Source organism: Plectropomus leopardus, chromosome 6 (genome assembly GCF_008729295.1).
Source record: "Plectropomus leopardus isolate mb chromosome 6, YSFRI_Pleo_2.0, whole genome shotgun sequence".
NCBI lineage: Eukaryota > Metazoa > Chordata > Actinopteri > Perciformes > Serranidae > Plectropomus > Plectropomus leopardus.
This window is the reverse complement of record NC_056468.1, coordinates 19839694-19854480: the sequence shown is the minus strand read 5'-3', so window position 1 is coordinate 19854480 and position 14787 is coordinate 19839694. Positions and strand designations below refer to the sequence as shown.

The window sequence follows — 14787 nt, the reverse complement described above, 5'->3', positions numbered from 1 at the left end:
ATAACAAGATAAAACCGAACTTATCATTAAAACTATCACTTGAGCAAACATCAGGGTGATGAGAACTACCTTAAGTGTCAGAAAACATCTTTGGGAAAAATGTATTTAGTGTGTACTTTTAGTTTTTAGTTTGGCCTATGTCCTATTCACTAACATGGAGGGAAGAGCTTTATGACCTAAACTGCAGACAGACACCAATCGGCGACTGACATTGAAAAGTTACACTAACTGTCATGTTGTCCATCTTTATATACAGTCTATGAATTAAACAGTCCGTTGGCCCCTGCATACCATTCTGGCTATTGACAAATGTCAGTAGACAAGTAGAAGTTGGTTTGCTAGTGGAGGTGTATGTACAGATTTCCCAAAAAATTCAAAAGTCCATTTTTGCAAAAATGGGTCTGACCAAGTTTTGATTCCCGCACCAACAAACTAGTTGGGTATCAGCTACATTCTTGCATTGATTGAAAAATTGCAATGGCCTTGTGGAATTGAGTCTTGGCTCCATTTCAGCAGTGTAAAGCCTGATCAAAATTTCTGATTTGTCAGAACTTCATCTGAACGTAAGACCTTAATATGGGACCTGTTTTTGGGCCATGATCGGTCCTCGTGCCGTCTTTACACTATACAGGAAACAATGCCAGAAACAGCTGAGATTTGCGTCTAATCTCAAATGAATGTTGCGGCTCAAAAATTGGATCACATATAGGCTCAGATCGTACGGTGTATGCCCAATTTAATGTGTGCCTAAGATTAAGAGTTGAACTCAACAGTCTGCTGAAGAAGCTGAAGAGCAGAAATTGCCCAGTGAAAGCTTGATCTCACAAGCAACCCACATGTCCTAATGAGCGTATGTGTTGATTATAAGTAAAGCAACCAAAATTTGAATATTTCAAGAATACATGGGCCATACAAAATACCAGATGTAAATGGATGAGGTTCACTGCCATTTGTATTTACAATTTCTTTCATTTCTCCTTCTTTCTGCCCTGATCCCAAACCCCCTATTTCCCTACAAGAAGACGCCAAGATGTGACATCACAGCTTTCCTCCCAGCCAACCAACCAGAACACTGCATATCAGTGGACAGGAAGTGATAATGTAACTCAGGATCAAACCCAACATGGCTACAACTACCACCACATCGACCAAAGAACTGAAAACCAGAGCGCTCACACAGCCTGTGTAACTACTAAATCCAACAGCCAGCAAAACACCCCAGATGTCTACGCTGAGTTTACAACTGATACCACAGCTCTACAGTACAGCTCTGAGCAGGCTGGAAGCTACTACCAACCTGAAGTTCATGCTGAGTATAGACCAAACGATCAAAGTTCCAGTTTCCAATATTTAGCTGAAAGCCAGTACAGAGATGACTCCATGTGTGCCTCTGAACTCCAGAGCTCCCAGTATCAAGCTGATGGCCAGAGTCAGTATGAGTCAGATCACGCTCATTACCAGTTTGACGGGCAGCAATTCTACCAGTCACATGTCCAGCCCGAGAGAGAAGATCATGCACGGTATGTGCAGGAGGGATATGTACACTTTCTCGTCTCGAGGTGAGTTTTCACTCATTCTGACTTGATTGTTCCCTTCAGTAAGTTCAGTTCAGTTCAGTTTTATTTTTAAAGGCCAATATCAGAATTCACAAATTGCCTCAGAGGGCTTTAAAACATCACATAAAAACAAAACAAAAAAAATTGTAGAAACCTTAAGGAGAGCAACTGAGGAGGGATCCTTCTCCCAGGACCGACAGACGTGCAAACGATGTTGTGTGTACCGAACGGATCAACATAATAAATTTACAGTAAAATATGACAACAGGTACAGCACTGTGTAAAACTTTGATTCTTAGTGCTCTATGTGATTTAAAACCATGTCCTATTGATATCAGCTGAATGCCAATGACCTTTACAACTTAGCCTCTGCAAGTCAATATTATTTCAGATAGAGTTTTTCTTTTATTTGTCTTTTTTAAAAAGCTGAAATATATGGAAATGTAATGCATTCAATTGAGAAGAAAAAATCCTGCCCTTGTTTTTCTGAATAACAAGATTGTTATCTCAGAATTATGAGAAAAGTTCTCATGGCAACAAATTCTGCTCTTGTTTTTCTAGATCAATAAGATAATAATTGCATTAATTTAGAAAAATAAGAATTTGGAAGATAATTATCTCAAAAGTTCAACAAAATTAGCATTTTTTTCTCATGAAAATTAAGAATTATGAGATTCTTATAAATCCATAAATACAGAATCTTTTTTTTTTCATGTGGCTGCATTAGAACCTCATAGAAACATGATTATAAGGGTTTCTGCCCATCCTGTGTTGAAAGAAACAGATCAGCAGTGGATTTGCATAGATTTTCCAAAGCCTTAGAGCTGCACTACTGTCTTTTACCACAGAGAGGCAGCACAGATCAATGTAAACTATGATTAATTCTTTAGATAACCTTTATTTTCTTTGAACCAAAGAAGCAAAGATTTGAAGTATCAAGAGTGTGTAAAAGTATTTAGTCAGAGTCAAAAGTCAGAGCGTTGTATTACAGGATAAACATGTAGGCTCAAAAAAGTATTAAAGAAGCAGAAACAGGTCCATTTTTGGTGAACAGACTGGAAAAAATGCTTATTTCTTGACCCCAGATCTTAAAGGATAGGTTCACATGTTTTCAAGTCTGTCTTTAAAAAATGCTCACATGCTCATATGTACATTTAAACAACTTTTCATGTTTTAATTTCATGTGGCCATTAACAGACCCTTTACTGAGTTGGAGTAATAGGTATTTGTCAGTCACAGAAAGCCTAACAAACTATGAACTATGCTTTTAAGATGCATTATGGGAAATACAGAGGCCATACTAGGGACTAAAAGTCATACAAATTTCAGCTTCTGCTATTGCTTCTGTCTTACATGTTATACCTCATCCAAGATGTATTTTTTCTCAATGAAAAGTCATGTTCTGGAATCAGTGTTCAGTTTGTGTACATGTATTCATGTTTGCTGTATGTGTGTGTGTGTGTGTGTGTGTGTGTGTGAATGCTGTGGATTCATTGTTCCTCATTAGCAGTTGCATCATGGTACTTGTTTTGCCCCACTTTGTAATTCAGATGACCTGCCCCCTCTTTGGGATGGACGACCCTCCCCTGTCTTTTACTGTGTGTGTGGGTGGGTGTGATTGCGTGCATACACGGCAGACCTTTTCATAATCAAGTGATCATGTGACTTGATTGTGGAGAGAATGGTTTAGTCTCTCATGCTGGGAGAAGGCATGGTGAGGGAAAGGTAGGTGTCCTAAGAGAGAGATTTTTTTTTTCAAAAAGAAAGAAAATTCTGTGTCTGTTCCGAAGTGTAATCATGTGTGCTGGTTTCTCTGTGCTGCTTCTCTCTATTGTTAGCAGGCCTTATGTTAATCAGAGGCTGTCAGAGGGGCTTTGGTTGGGGGGGTGGTAGCAACACTGCGCAGTATTGTTTTGTCAGCCCACACGTGCAGCCTGGGAATGAAGCAGTGAGTCACTTTCTCTCTGTCTGCTTCCGTAATCTTTTTTGTCCAAAGTCAAATGAATAGATTGAAAATTCTATCTCATTCAGTGCCATGGGAAAAGTCAGATTTCTTTGTAGATGATTGTCTTTGGCTTGTTTTGCCCCATACTGTGCGTAGCTGTGCCTTTGGTAGCAGTGGCGATAGCAATGATAATTTATGTTGTGGATCATTATTGTCTATCTGTGCCTCTGAGCAGACACTCCCAACAGGACGGTGCAGCAGGGATGATGATAAAGACGGCCTCCAGTGAGGACGCTGCTGAGGAAATGGATAACAGAGAAGGTAAATAAACAGCAAGATAATCTAAACTTATGTTGCTCCTGTTATTTATATTTTTGGGATGTTTTAGTGCCAGTGACATTTGCTGCACATTATAGGTAAATGGTTAGAGGTATAGGCTTAAAGAAACATTTTAAGTCTGATATCAACATTTAATGTTCAGTGGAGTTTTAAGAATTAGCTTTAAGCGTGTTCAAGATATGTTTTAACGGTTTAATGGAAATAATTATCATGATTTAGGAGGTTTACTTGGATTTAAACAAAAGTTAACAAAAGTCATTAACACAAACTGGTCTTGTTACAATGCATGACAATTTGACAAGTCCTGATGCCTTTTTTGTCTTTATGTATTGTACATTATCTGTACATTCAACTTTTTTCTTTAAAGCCTAGGACGGGTTTTTTTTTTTTTTTTTTACTTTTTACTTTTTTTTGTGTACTTTGCCGCATTCTTGGCAAGGTCACCATTTAAAAAAAAAAAATATATATTTTTTTTAAAATCTGATTAAATAAAGGTTAAATAAAAAATAAAATATTATTATATATATTAATGTCAAATTTTTACACCCTAAAATGAATGATATTGTTTCATCTTAATTCTCACCTTATTCCTATAGCAATAGGAAGAATGCTTCTTCAAAGAAAGTCACATGAAAGAAAAATTTGATTGAATCGACAATCTCTCTCTAAAAAAAAAAGATAAGGAAACTAAGAAATTAAACCATCTCTCTTTGACTAGATCCTCCCTCCTCTGCAGATCTGTCAGGCGGTTCGAATCAAAGGAGAAAGTTAGCAGCTCCACCAATGAACGTGTCACTGGACCGCAGCGAGGGATCTCTTCTCTCAGAGGATGCTCTGGACACAGAGGACGAGGCGTTGGATACTGGTGATGACCTGGATGTCAACATAGATGAGCTGGACACACCCGATGAGGCCGACATACCAGACTTCAACGGACGCGGTCAGACACACACTTGTAGATACAGTGTTAACTAATGTGCACACAGGGCATGCAGACAGACAGCCACGCTTACATTGTCTGTTGTCAAAAAAAAGTTACAGTAAAAGTTTTAATTTGTTGTTGTGTAAAATTTGTCTTTCTGTCACAAACAGGGGATGAGTCTGATCTGGGTGCAGGAGCAGCATCAAGCGAAGGGCTTGCAGGACATAGAGCAGCTGAGGAGAGCAGGGAAAACAGGCTGTGGAGGAGCGTGGTAATTGGAGAGCAGGAGCATCGCATTGATATGAAGTGCATTGAGCCATACAAAAGAGTTGTTTCTCATGGAGGTACACAAATACAAACACTTAAAATCCATACCTACCTGTTTCTGTTGTGTGTTTTATAGCTCTGTATCATTTGACCTATACTGCTGCCCTCCCTCCTGATGCTCCCCATTCAGGTGGATGTCTCTGTTTTTACATTGTCTGAACTGAATTAATCAATGAATTAACAGGAAATCAATTCTAGCTCACTGATAGAAACTACTACAGTAGATGGTTCATCCTTTATTCTCAAAATGTCCTTGTTTGTAAAATTAGGGCACACGTGCCACACAAGTTTAAAAGGACACAGTTTTAACCTGCATCTCCTCGTATAAGCTCCTTTTGCAATGAATGTGGAGAGGTAGAGGAAAAATTTGCAGTCTCAATTGTTTTAGAGAAAACTGTTTCATACAAGTTGAGGGCAAAAAGTTTGCTCTTATGCGCTGTAAATAAGACTCACTATGCCTGTCTTTTTCACTTTTTCAGGTTATTATGCGGAACAGAATGCCATCATCGTGTTTGCAGCATGCTTCCTACCGGACAGCGACTGTGAAAATTACAACTATGTAATGGAAAATCTTTTTCTGTAAGTAAAGCTAACTACTATACAACATCAAACCCCTGTGGACATGTAATATGTCAGGTGGAAACATGATCATACACTCATTTGTGATTGTTTAACATCTCTTTGCAAAACCACAGGCTTTAATGTGCTGCAGTTAAACCCTCACTCTTTAAGCAAGGCTTTGAATAAGTGGCAGTCTGTGTTCCCATTAATCCCAAAGGTGTCAAATGAGGTGGAGAGCTAGATACTCACGTTCCTCCACACAAAACAATGAAAGAAAAAATCTTTATGGATTTGCTTGTGCATGATACTTTTGTGTTGAAACAAGAAATGGCCTTCCAGAGAGTTGGAACAACTCTTGTGTAAAATATCATGACATGCTGCAGAAAGATTTTCCTTAATAGGAATTAATGGGCCTAATCAAACCATGAAAAACAGCCCCACTTTGTGGATTTGGATTTATTTATGTATATTACACCATTTAGCTTATGTTGCTTTTCATTATGTGTGAATTTAGGTACATACTACACTGATTTTTCCATTGTCTGTGTAGGTATGTAATAAGTACTTTGGAACTAATGGTGGCAGAAGATTACATGATTGTTTACCTGAATGGCGCCACACCCCGCAGGAGGATGCCCGGCTTCACCTGGATGAAAAAGTGCTACCAAATGATAGACAGAAGGTAATGTTCTAACAAACAAGTGCATGGAAACTGTAATCTTTAATTAACATTAAAGATTACAACTATAACAACACATGTCCCCCAGAGCTTTGTTTCACTCACCAGCGTGAATCCTGCAGCTTTTAGCGGGGTTGAGAAGTTAGGTTAGAGGCGCACCTGAGGACCGGAGTGAAAAGTGGCATGCAGACTAAGGAAGAAATAATTGGACTGAGATGAGAGACTGTACATACACATTCATGTTCCCCAAAACACATTAAACCAAACTCCACTGTACTTTCATCACAAACAGCTTTTGAACCCAATCTTCAAACAGTGTGTGTCTTGCTATTAATCATATTAGTGTTCTTTTATTCTCTTTAGAGCTGTTTTTAATTGCACAGCACAGAGATTTTGTCTAAATAAATGACATGACAAAATTATTTTACATTGATGCGTAAAAATTTTAAGTTGCTGGTTTGCTTATTTCAGTGGCTTCTCACTATGATAACTATAACTCAGCATGTGTTTGATTAGGAATTTCTCAAAGGTAGATGTTTTTCCCATCACTACTCAACAGCAGTTTCATAAGTTGGCCAGTAGAGGGCATACCTATAATACATTTCACTAACTATCTGAAGGGGATATAGTGAGCCTTTTTTTGTAATGCTAAACAAGAAATGTGTGATAAACTCAGTCGTTCTTTCTGGCTGTAATGGTGTCACTGATTATTTATATGCTGTGTCACTACCTCATTTAAGAGCATTTGGTGGATGTTGAGACATCAGAGTCAAAAAGCAGAAAAATGCAGAGAATTTTGAATTTAGAAGTTGGGGAACCTCAGAGACAGAGTGAAGATTCAGGAATTGAAGGAGGGGGCAGTGTGTGAAACTTTTGTCAGAGGTTTTACTAAGTAACTACAAAAGGCGTCCCTACGATTTGTGAGTCAGATCCAACCCCCTCGCTCCTCCACAGCTCAAGCTTATCGTCCAAATATGGTTGTTATGGCTCAAAAATAACCAATATGGCGACAACCGAAATGCCGACCTTGAGGCTTCAAAACAGCAGTCAACAAACCAGCGGGTGACATCATGGCAGCTACAGCCATTATTTATACAGTCTGTGGTTCAAACCTTGCACGGCTATTGGCTGGGGGCAACACACTCAACGGTTGACACCAAGACCAGACACATCCTGAACAAACCAAATTAAGAAGAAAATAAGAAAATACAGGCAGAGGGCATGTTCTCTGCAAATAAATACACCGCCACACATTGCTGGAGGGTCATAGGTGATGATTAAGAGGGATTACTTTTATGTAAAGTATATGAGACTATATATTGTGTGTTTGCTCTGCACAGTTTGCCATTATTATTAAGTGAATAAGTTGTAGTTATGAATGAAACTTTTACTGATCTTTTTACACCACTTTGCCTCTTGTCCCACAGACTGAAGAAGAACCTTAAGATGTTCATTATTGTCCATCCTTCCTGGTTCATACGGACTTTGCTGGGGATCACCAGACCCTTCATAAGGTCCATAAATTCACATTTAGATGACACTCTCAACCACTCTCAACCTCTCTCAACCTCAGGATGCACACCACATTGCATTCTCAACTATACCAATAACTATATCGTTGCCATATTGGAAAGAAATCCTCACAGCACTTTAACAGTCTCTGTGATACAGTATTTCACTATTTCATATGGGCATACCTTGTGATATATATTTAGCTGACACCACCACCAATAAGAATCATTTGATTACACATCCAGGAGCCAACTAACATACACATTATATTGCAAATCACTGAGAATGACCTTTACGCTTTCTGTGTTGTACAGCTCCAAGTTCAGCAGCAAGATCAAGTATGTGAACAGCCTGCAGGAGCTTGGAGAAATCATCCCGATGGAGTATGTCCACATTCCACCCAGCATCATAAAGTGAGTCAGCCTCTATCTGTAAATCATATGAATCCACAAGTCACTTGTGTTCAGATAAGATGAAAACAAAAACACACTCCCCTTCTGTGAAAATATTTGATTAATTTAAAAGCTTACAACACCACTCAGTCTGTTGGGAAGCCTTGTCCTTTTTTAAAATCTATTGTTTTGGTGACAGCCTGCCATTATAGTCTGCTTAGAGGGACCATGGGAAAGCTGTTACCAAATTAACTACCTTGCTTCCCCTCCTCCACTCAGCTTTACCATTTTAAATTGCTGACTAAAACCTGTGTGAAGTCTGCCTTAGACAGTAGAACTGGTTGTTTCCAGCGGCTGTTTGTGGACTAAAAAAAATCTCTCACTTTGCCCCAAGGTATGACGAGGAGAGGGGTTTACACAAATTTGCATGCATGAGGTAAATCACCTAACCTGCCTGTACTGATCAGTTGGTTGTGTAGAAGTCTCCCTTAAATGCTACTTTGAATTTCCTCATGCTGGGACTAACCTTTGACTGACCTTTGGCTGTCTCCTTGTCCAACATGGAATGGGCCAAATATTGATTTTCTTACTTTTTTCAGTCTGTGATGCAACTGTCTCTGTTAATTGGTTTTTTATGTACACATGTCATCCAGGGATGGAGTGGCTAACTGGGAAGATTCCTGGCAAGCGGAGTTGGTTGTTTGGCCATAATGGCCTTTGACAGGGTTGATAAACACAAAAGTTTTAAAAATTGATCATGAAGGCTGTCGCATTAGGCTCTTAAAAATTCAACATCAGCTTCACACGACAGCATTAAGCGGTAGACAAACTTAACCATGACTAGCTCTACTTGGACACATAAGTTGTGTAACTCCTGATCTCTGGTGTGTGATGACACAGGACGTTATGCGTAACTTTGATTACACCACAGGGTACATTTGCAGAGGCTAAGGTAGAAGATGCGAGAGTGAAAGGATGAGAAATATCGGTATATTGAAAAGACAAAATAGAGAATGGAAAAAATGGGATATTAACTTTTTAAAGTTAATGCACCCAAATCTGCCACCCTCAGCATTTTGTTTATGATCAAAACAAGCTCACAGCCAGACAGTGGAGGTACAGAACAACCACCAGAATTTGATTGTGATAATGAGACAGGTATGCAAGCGTGAGCTGCAGTGCCAAGATGTCAGGCATGCATTACAAAATAAAATGTGCACTTTTAAACCCAGGGGAGATTGGGAGTAACAATGACATGAAAAGGAGCAGAACAAACAAAAGTATGTGTAAAAACACAAGTTTTGATTTATTTACCGAATGAAAGCTTAAAAATGTCAAGATTTATTTAAATCTGAAAATAGTTACACTCCAGCACTGCTGTCATCTGTGATATTTTAGTAAAGATCTAATGAGCACATACCCCGAGGAAGCTGGCACTAACAATCAGATATACACAGTTACACCCAAAGCTACAAGTAGGCTAGTCGGATGGTTTGTTGTGCAGTTTACATGCTATGCATAGTGGGACACACTCGAATACTAAAAACAGTTGTCCGTCAGTATGATTGCAAAGGGTTTTAGTGAACTGTAAAGAGCAGCAGCACAGACTGGACTTTCTCATAAGTAAAACAACACATTATGGCTTTAAAATAGGGCCAAATTTAGGCAAACTCAAACAAGTTGGTTAGCGTCCAGTGCACACTGGCACACTTTCCTGTTGAGAGGACAGTCGTGTACACAACTACCGGTCACTCGTTGGGACAAATGACCATTGCTTTTGTTTGTTTTTATGTGATGAGGACACTCTCTGTGAAAGACAGATTATTATAGGGGGTCATTAAATGATTACGTTTTTTAATCGCCAATATTTGCATAATTTCTATAGTTAATTGCGATTAATCACATTTTTTAATTGCATGTTTAATGGAATCCATATTAACAGGGTAAATCAGTTTCTACCAGATTATCTTGATGAGGAATCAAAGGACAGCAAAACACTGCATGGGACGAGCATAAAGTGGGCATGTCTGCAAAGGTTAGACTCATGGGTACCCATAGAACCCATTTTCATTCCCTCATCTTGAGGGCAAAGGTCAAGGGACCCCTGTGAAATGACCATGCCATTTTTCTATCTAAAATATTTATCCTAACTTTGGAGCGTTATTTAACCACCTTCCTGAGAGGCTTATAGATTCCTATGATACCAGTATCACCACTGTAGCTTTAAAACTCAGCGGGGTACGGCCTCTTAAAGACAGAAATGTCGGCTGGTGATTACCAGGATTAAAAAAAAAAAACAAATATGTGTGACCTTAATAGTATTGTGATTAACACATTAATGCTAACAGCCCTATATGATACATAAGGTTTTAATGTTTTATATTTTTTTATGATTACTGTAAGGGTCCATGTCTTGAGTCTGAAAACTACAGATTGACCTTGTCCCAGTGCGTTAAAAAAGTGTTCAGTATGTGAGGATAAAGTTGGCTGATTTGACTGGTTTATTGTTGAACATTTTTGCTCCCTGTGCATCGCAGTGCATCTGTGGCTCTCTCCTTTGATCTTGAACTTTTCCCACGGTAGAGCACTGATGCTTGTCCTCCTTTCCTTCCATTCACCCTCCTTTGGCAACGTGGATAACAGGCTACTAATCCCCAGCAACTGCATGTGTACTGACTGTAAGGTCACCACCTGTCGCTTGCTTACCTCCCTCACTAACGTTTTGCTTTCTCTGCCCTCTAACCCAATGCTAAACCAGACTGGATACAGAACTGCAAGACACAGCAGCTAAGTGAGTAGTGAGCCATTGTTTTCTGTCAGCAAGAGAGGAAATGATTTCTGAGTATTGTTCCAATATGCAATGAACAGGAAAGAAATGCCCTTATAGAAACATGTATTTGGCCAATCAAATAGTATGCAGACACAACAATATTAAGAGAGAGTTTACACATTAACTGCCATGCTAAATCTCTGCAAACTGCAAACATTGGTACATTTCATTGGTATCATGTTCAGTGTTTCTAAAGTGATATGAGCTGGCTTTTTTATCAGGTGGTGGAGAGAATGTTGGGTGGATGGCATGTTACCAAGGCGAGATGCCTGTCAAGCTGCAGACCAACCCAGCTGGCCACCAATGTCATTGGAAGTTGATATTTTTTTAATTTAGATTTTTACGTCTAGTGACCAAAATTCAATGTCAGGAAAAAGTCTAGTGCCACTGTCAATTTAACGAAGAACGCTGACAACAGATGACGTTGATATTTTGTTGGTTTTAAGTTATGTTGTGAAGTAACCATAGTCCAGTGTCTTCCATAAGTCTCATGCCAGCTTCATCTTGACATAGAGTAACAACATAGTATGGTATCAAGAACAAAACCTAATGTCTGCAAAATGTCAATGTAAACGTCCACACAACATGAAATCCTAACATGTTAGACATTTAAAATATGTACGATTTTCATTACAAGCAATATTTAATGTCTGTCCAGTGTAAGAGTCCAGTGTCTTCCTGATGTAATATTCACATCGGGTGGCTTTTGGGAATGCTTTTTAGCCACCATACATGCCTGTTTTTTAGCAACCTGTTACATTTTTTCCAACAGTAATAGTGCCACAAAAGCGGTTGTTTTTTTTACTAAGACATCACTGCTTTTCAAGCAGGGATCCTGGCCCCCAAACCAGCTATTTTAAGCCAAGACATAATCTTTTTCTAACCATTGGCCAGTGATTTTTTTGCCTAAACCTAACCACATGTATACCACAGCATTGTTGAAACGTAAAGTTTCTATATATTCGCTGCATTCATTCATACATTGTCTGTAACTGCTTGTCCTCATAACAGTCGCGGGGGTACACCCCGGACAGGTTGCCAGACTTTTGCAGGGCTGACACATATAGACAGACAACCATTCACACTCACATTGACACAGGCAATTTAGAATCCCCAATTAACCTCACCTGCATGTCTTTGGAACATGGGAGGAAGCCAGAGAACCCGGAGAAACATAAGGAGAACATGCAAACTCTGCACAGAAGGGCCCCAACGCCCAAGGTCCAAACCTTGCCCCAACCCGGGTTTGAACAGGAAGCGACAGTGCTAACCACTACACCACCGTGCTGCCCGTATATCTATCTGCTACATAATGACGTAAAAATGTAAGGTATCCGGGGTTTGCAGAAAGGTACAATGCCAACATTTATTTATGACAGTTCAGTTGTTTGCAGGTATGTAGACTGGCTTCTGACTTCTGTTGTTTATACAGTTTTTATTGGTAATCCCTTTGCTTTAAATGTTTAATTTTAATGCCTTGATGACAAATATTTACCTAAATTTCCTTTTTCTTAACTTCTCTCCCTCTCAGAGCCGACAAGAAGGGGAACTCTTTTGTTTGACAGTTTCAAGATACCTGGCTGCTGCCGATCTTCTTCCTGCATTATGCTGTACCCTGCCGCAGCATATCTGAATATAAGCCTGCCTGGAGCATTATGTGTACGGCAAATAGTTGTTACACCAACAACTAGCAACGGGATAGAAAGGACAATGCTGCAGTACAAAACATCAGGCAGTTGCTTGTTCACTGAAGAAAGTACTAACCTGAGGGTGCCGAACATAACACTGTTTTTCCAGTGCAGAGTCTGTCACTGTGCTGAAGACAAGATGCTTTATCCTGTATTACTGTCCCTTACACAGCACTTGTTTGTGTTGCCCAGTCTGTCTCTGTTGTTTTCTTTGACTTACTCTTTAATTTGAACAATAGTTTTATTCTCATGTAATTCACACGGAAGAATTACTAACTTGCTTTGTTATATCCATGTATTAATCTATACTGTTAGCCGCCATCTGCCATACTGGTTGTAACCCATGGGGATAAATATAAGTGCAGATTTTATGAAGCCATGGCGAGGGTCATGACTCTTTCACCTTATAACCAAACACATGCAAGTATAAGTTGTATTACAGCCCATCTTCTTACAAATACATGTTTGTGTTGCCTGGTTAATCGGGATGTTACTATACTGTCGCTCTGTCAATGGTAATGTTTAGGGATATTTAAGCTGTCTTTTAGGTAGTAGAGGTTTTCAAAAATATGATTAGAATAGTTTTTGATGACGTAGGTGGCTCCAGTCAGAGTGGGTTTTTACATGATGTTGCCATCTTATTTAGCACCTTGTACAATCTTTAATTGGGCTGTTCTAATAACACTGTATGTCACTGTGAAAATATTTGCGACATCATAGGTAGCAAAGGTAGCAAAACAGTAATTATCTACGATGGCCCTGAGAGCTCAGCGCATATGCAAGAAGAAGAACATGTACAATAGACAAAACACAAGCAAATTAAGAAATTCACTGCAAGTTTCAGCCAAGTTTCTGTGTTTGATTGTGTTTTCTGTTTTTGCATGTGTGTTCTCAAATAGCAATGCATTAAGTTCTCGGGGCCACCGTAGTTTTCAGTAGCTACAGTAATGTGTTGCATGCTTTCAGTTGCGACAGTATGAGATAATCTCATTACTCACCCAAAAGCAGAACTGTGTACCAGTGTAATTTTAGTCATGGTTTATTTTGTGTGTGTGTGTGTGTGTGTGTGTGTGTGTGTGTGTGTGTGCGTGTGTGTGTGTTAGAGAGAGAGAGAGATTGCTGGGGAGTGACAAAGATGTTCTAAATGTTGACTGATGCTTAGACAGGTAAATTACATGTTTGCTTTGTACATTTCTGCAAACCAAGAATGTTAAATTTGTATGTTTTATAAGTGTGTATTTACATTTTCATTTTTATTAAAGGACAGTGTTGTGGTGAAGGTGAAGTTAGGTATAGGCTCAAAAACCCCTTGGTTTGGGTTAGGAAAACATTGCATTGTGGCATAAAATACTATGATTAGTCATTGCCAACATGGCTAGAAACCTCTCGTTGAAAAGTAACCACTTCTGTTGGTCTTGAGCAGTGGTCCGCTGCTATCTGCTGCGTGAAAGCCATCTTGCCTAGATGTAACACTCATGTACATGTAAACTTAACTACATCACTTTAGAAACCTTGATATAATATATAAAATGTACAAATATAGCATAACTTGTTTGCAGCAACATACAATGTTAGCATTTTATTCTGGCGACTGGGCTGAAATGGTGCCTGCTGTTCAAATTGAGGTTGCTTTTCTCATATTTGTATCCATTTGTTTGTGGCTTGCAAGATATTCATTTGTTGTAAAATATGTCAAATGTTTTACTTCACTGAAGATGTGTCCTCTTCAAAAGTACAAAAGTATACCACACAACACAATAAACACATTGCTCATTGCATAAAAATCAGAAGTACCCTGTCTGCACAGACTTTTTAACATTGAACCAATGTAAGCCTTAATGCAGAGTGGCTGTGATTAGCTTGTCAGTGGGATACAAACACAGGGGTTACATGCACTCGCACTGGCTTACCATAACAAACAGCCATATAGAATAATATTCCAAATATAAATACTTTTAAAAAGTATCTTGAAATAGGTTTTATTTGACTTTCTCTTCAGAAAAAAATAGATAAAATAGCTTGCGAAGCTATGAAAC

General features: G+C 39.0%; 1 protein-coding gene across 3 annotated transcripts; it reads left to right on the top strand.

Annotated features, from left to right (window-relative positions):
* Positions 1–1379: 1379 nt before the first annotated feature.
* Positions 1380–13821, top strand: LOC121943888 (protein prune homolog 2-like). Of its 3 annotated transcripts, none has more exons than XM_042487484.1 (10): positions 1380–1559; positions 3737–3822; positions 4577–4780; positions 4933–5106; positions 5569–5668; positions 6201–6332; positions 7757–7843; positions 8156–8254; positions 10992–11024; positions 12595–13821. In XM_042487484.1, the coding sequence occupies exons 1-10, from the start codon at positions 1381–1383 to the stop codon at positions 12623–12625; spliced, it is 1125 nt and encodes a 374-aa protein (XP_042343418.1). In that variant the 5' UTR covers position 1380; the 3' UTR covers positions 12626–13821. The 3 variants fall into 3 exon arrangements, with proteins under 3 accessions (XP_042343418.1, XP_042343417.1, XP_042343419.1); XM_042487483.1 differs by having other exon boundaries at positions 4559–4780; XM_042487485.1 differs by lacking the exon at positions 10992–11024 and having other exon boundaries at positions 4559–4780.
* Positions 13822–14787: the final 966 nt, after the last annotated feature.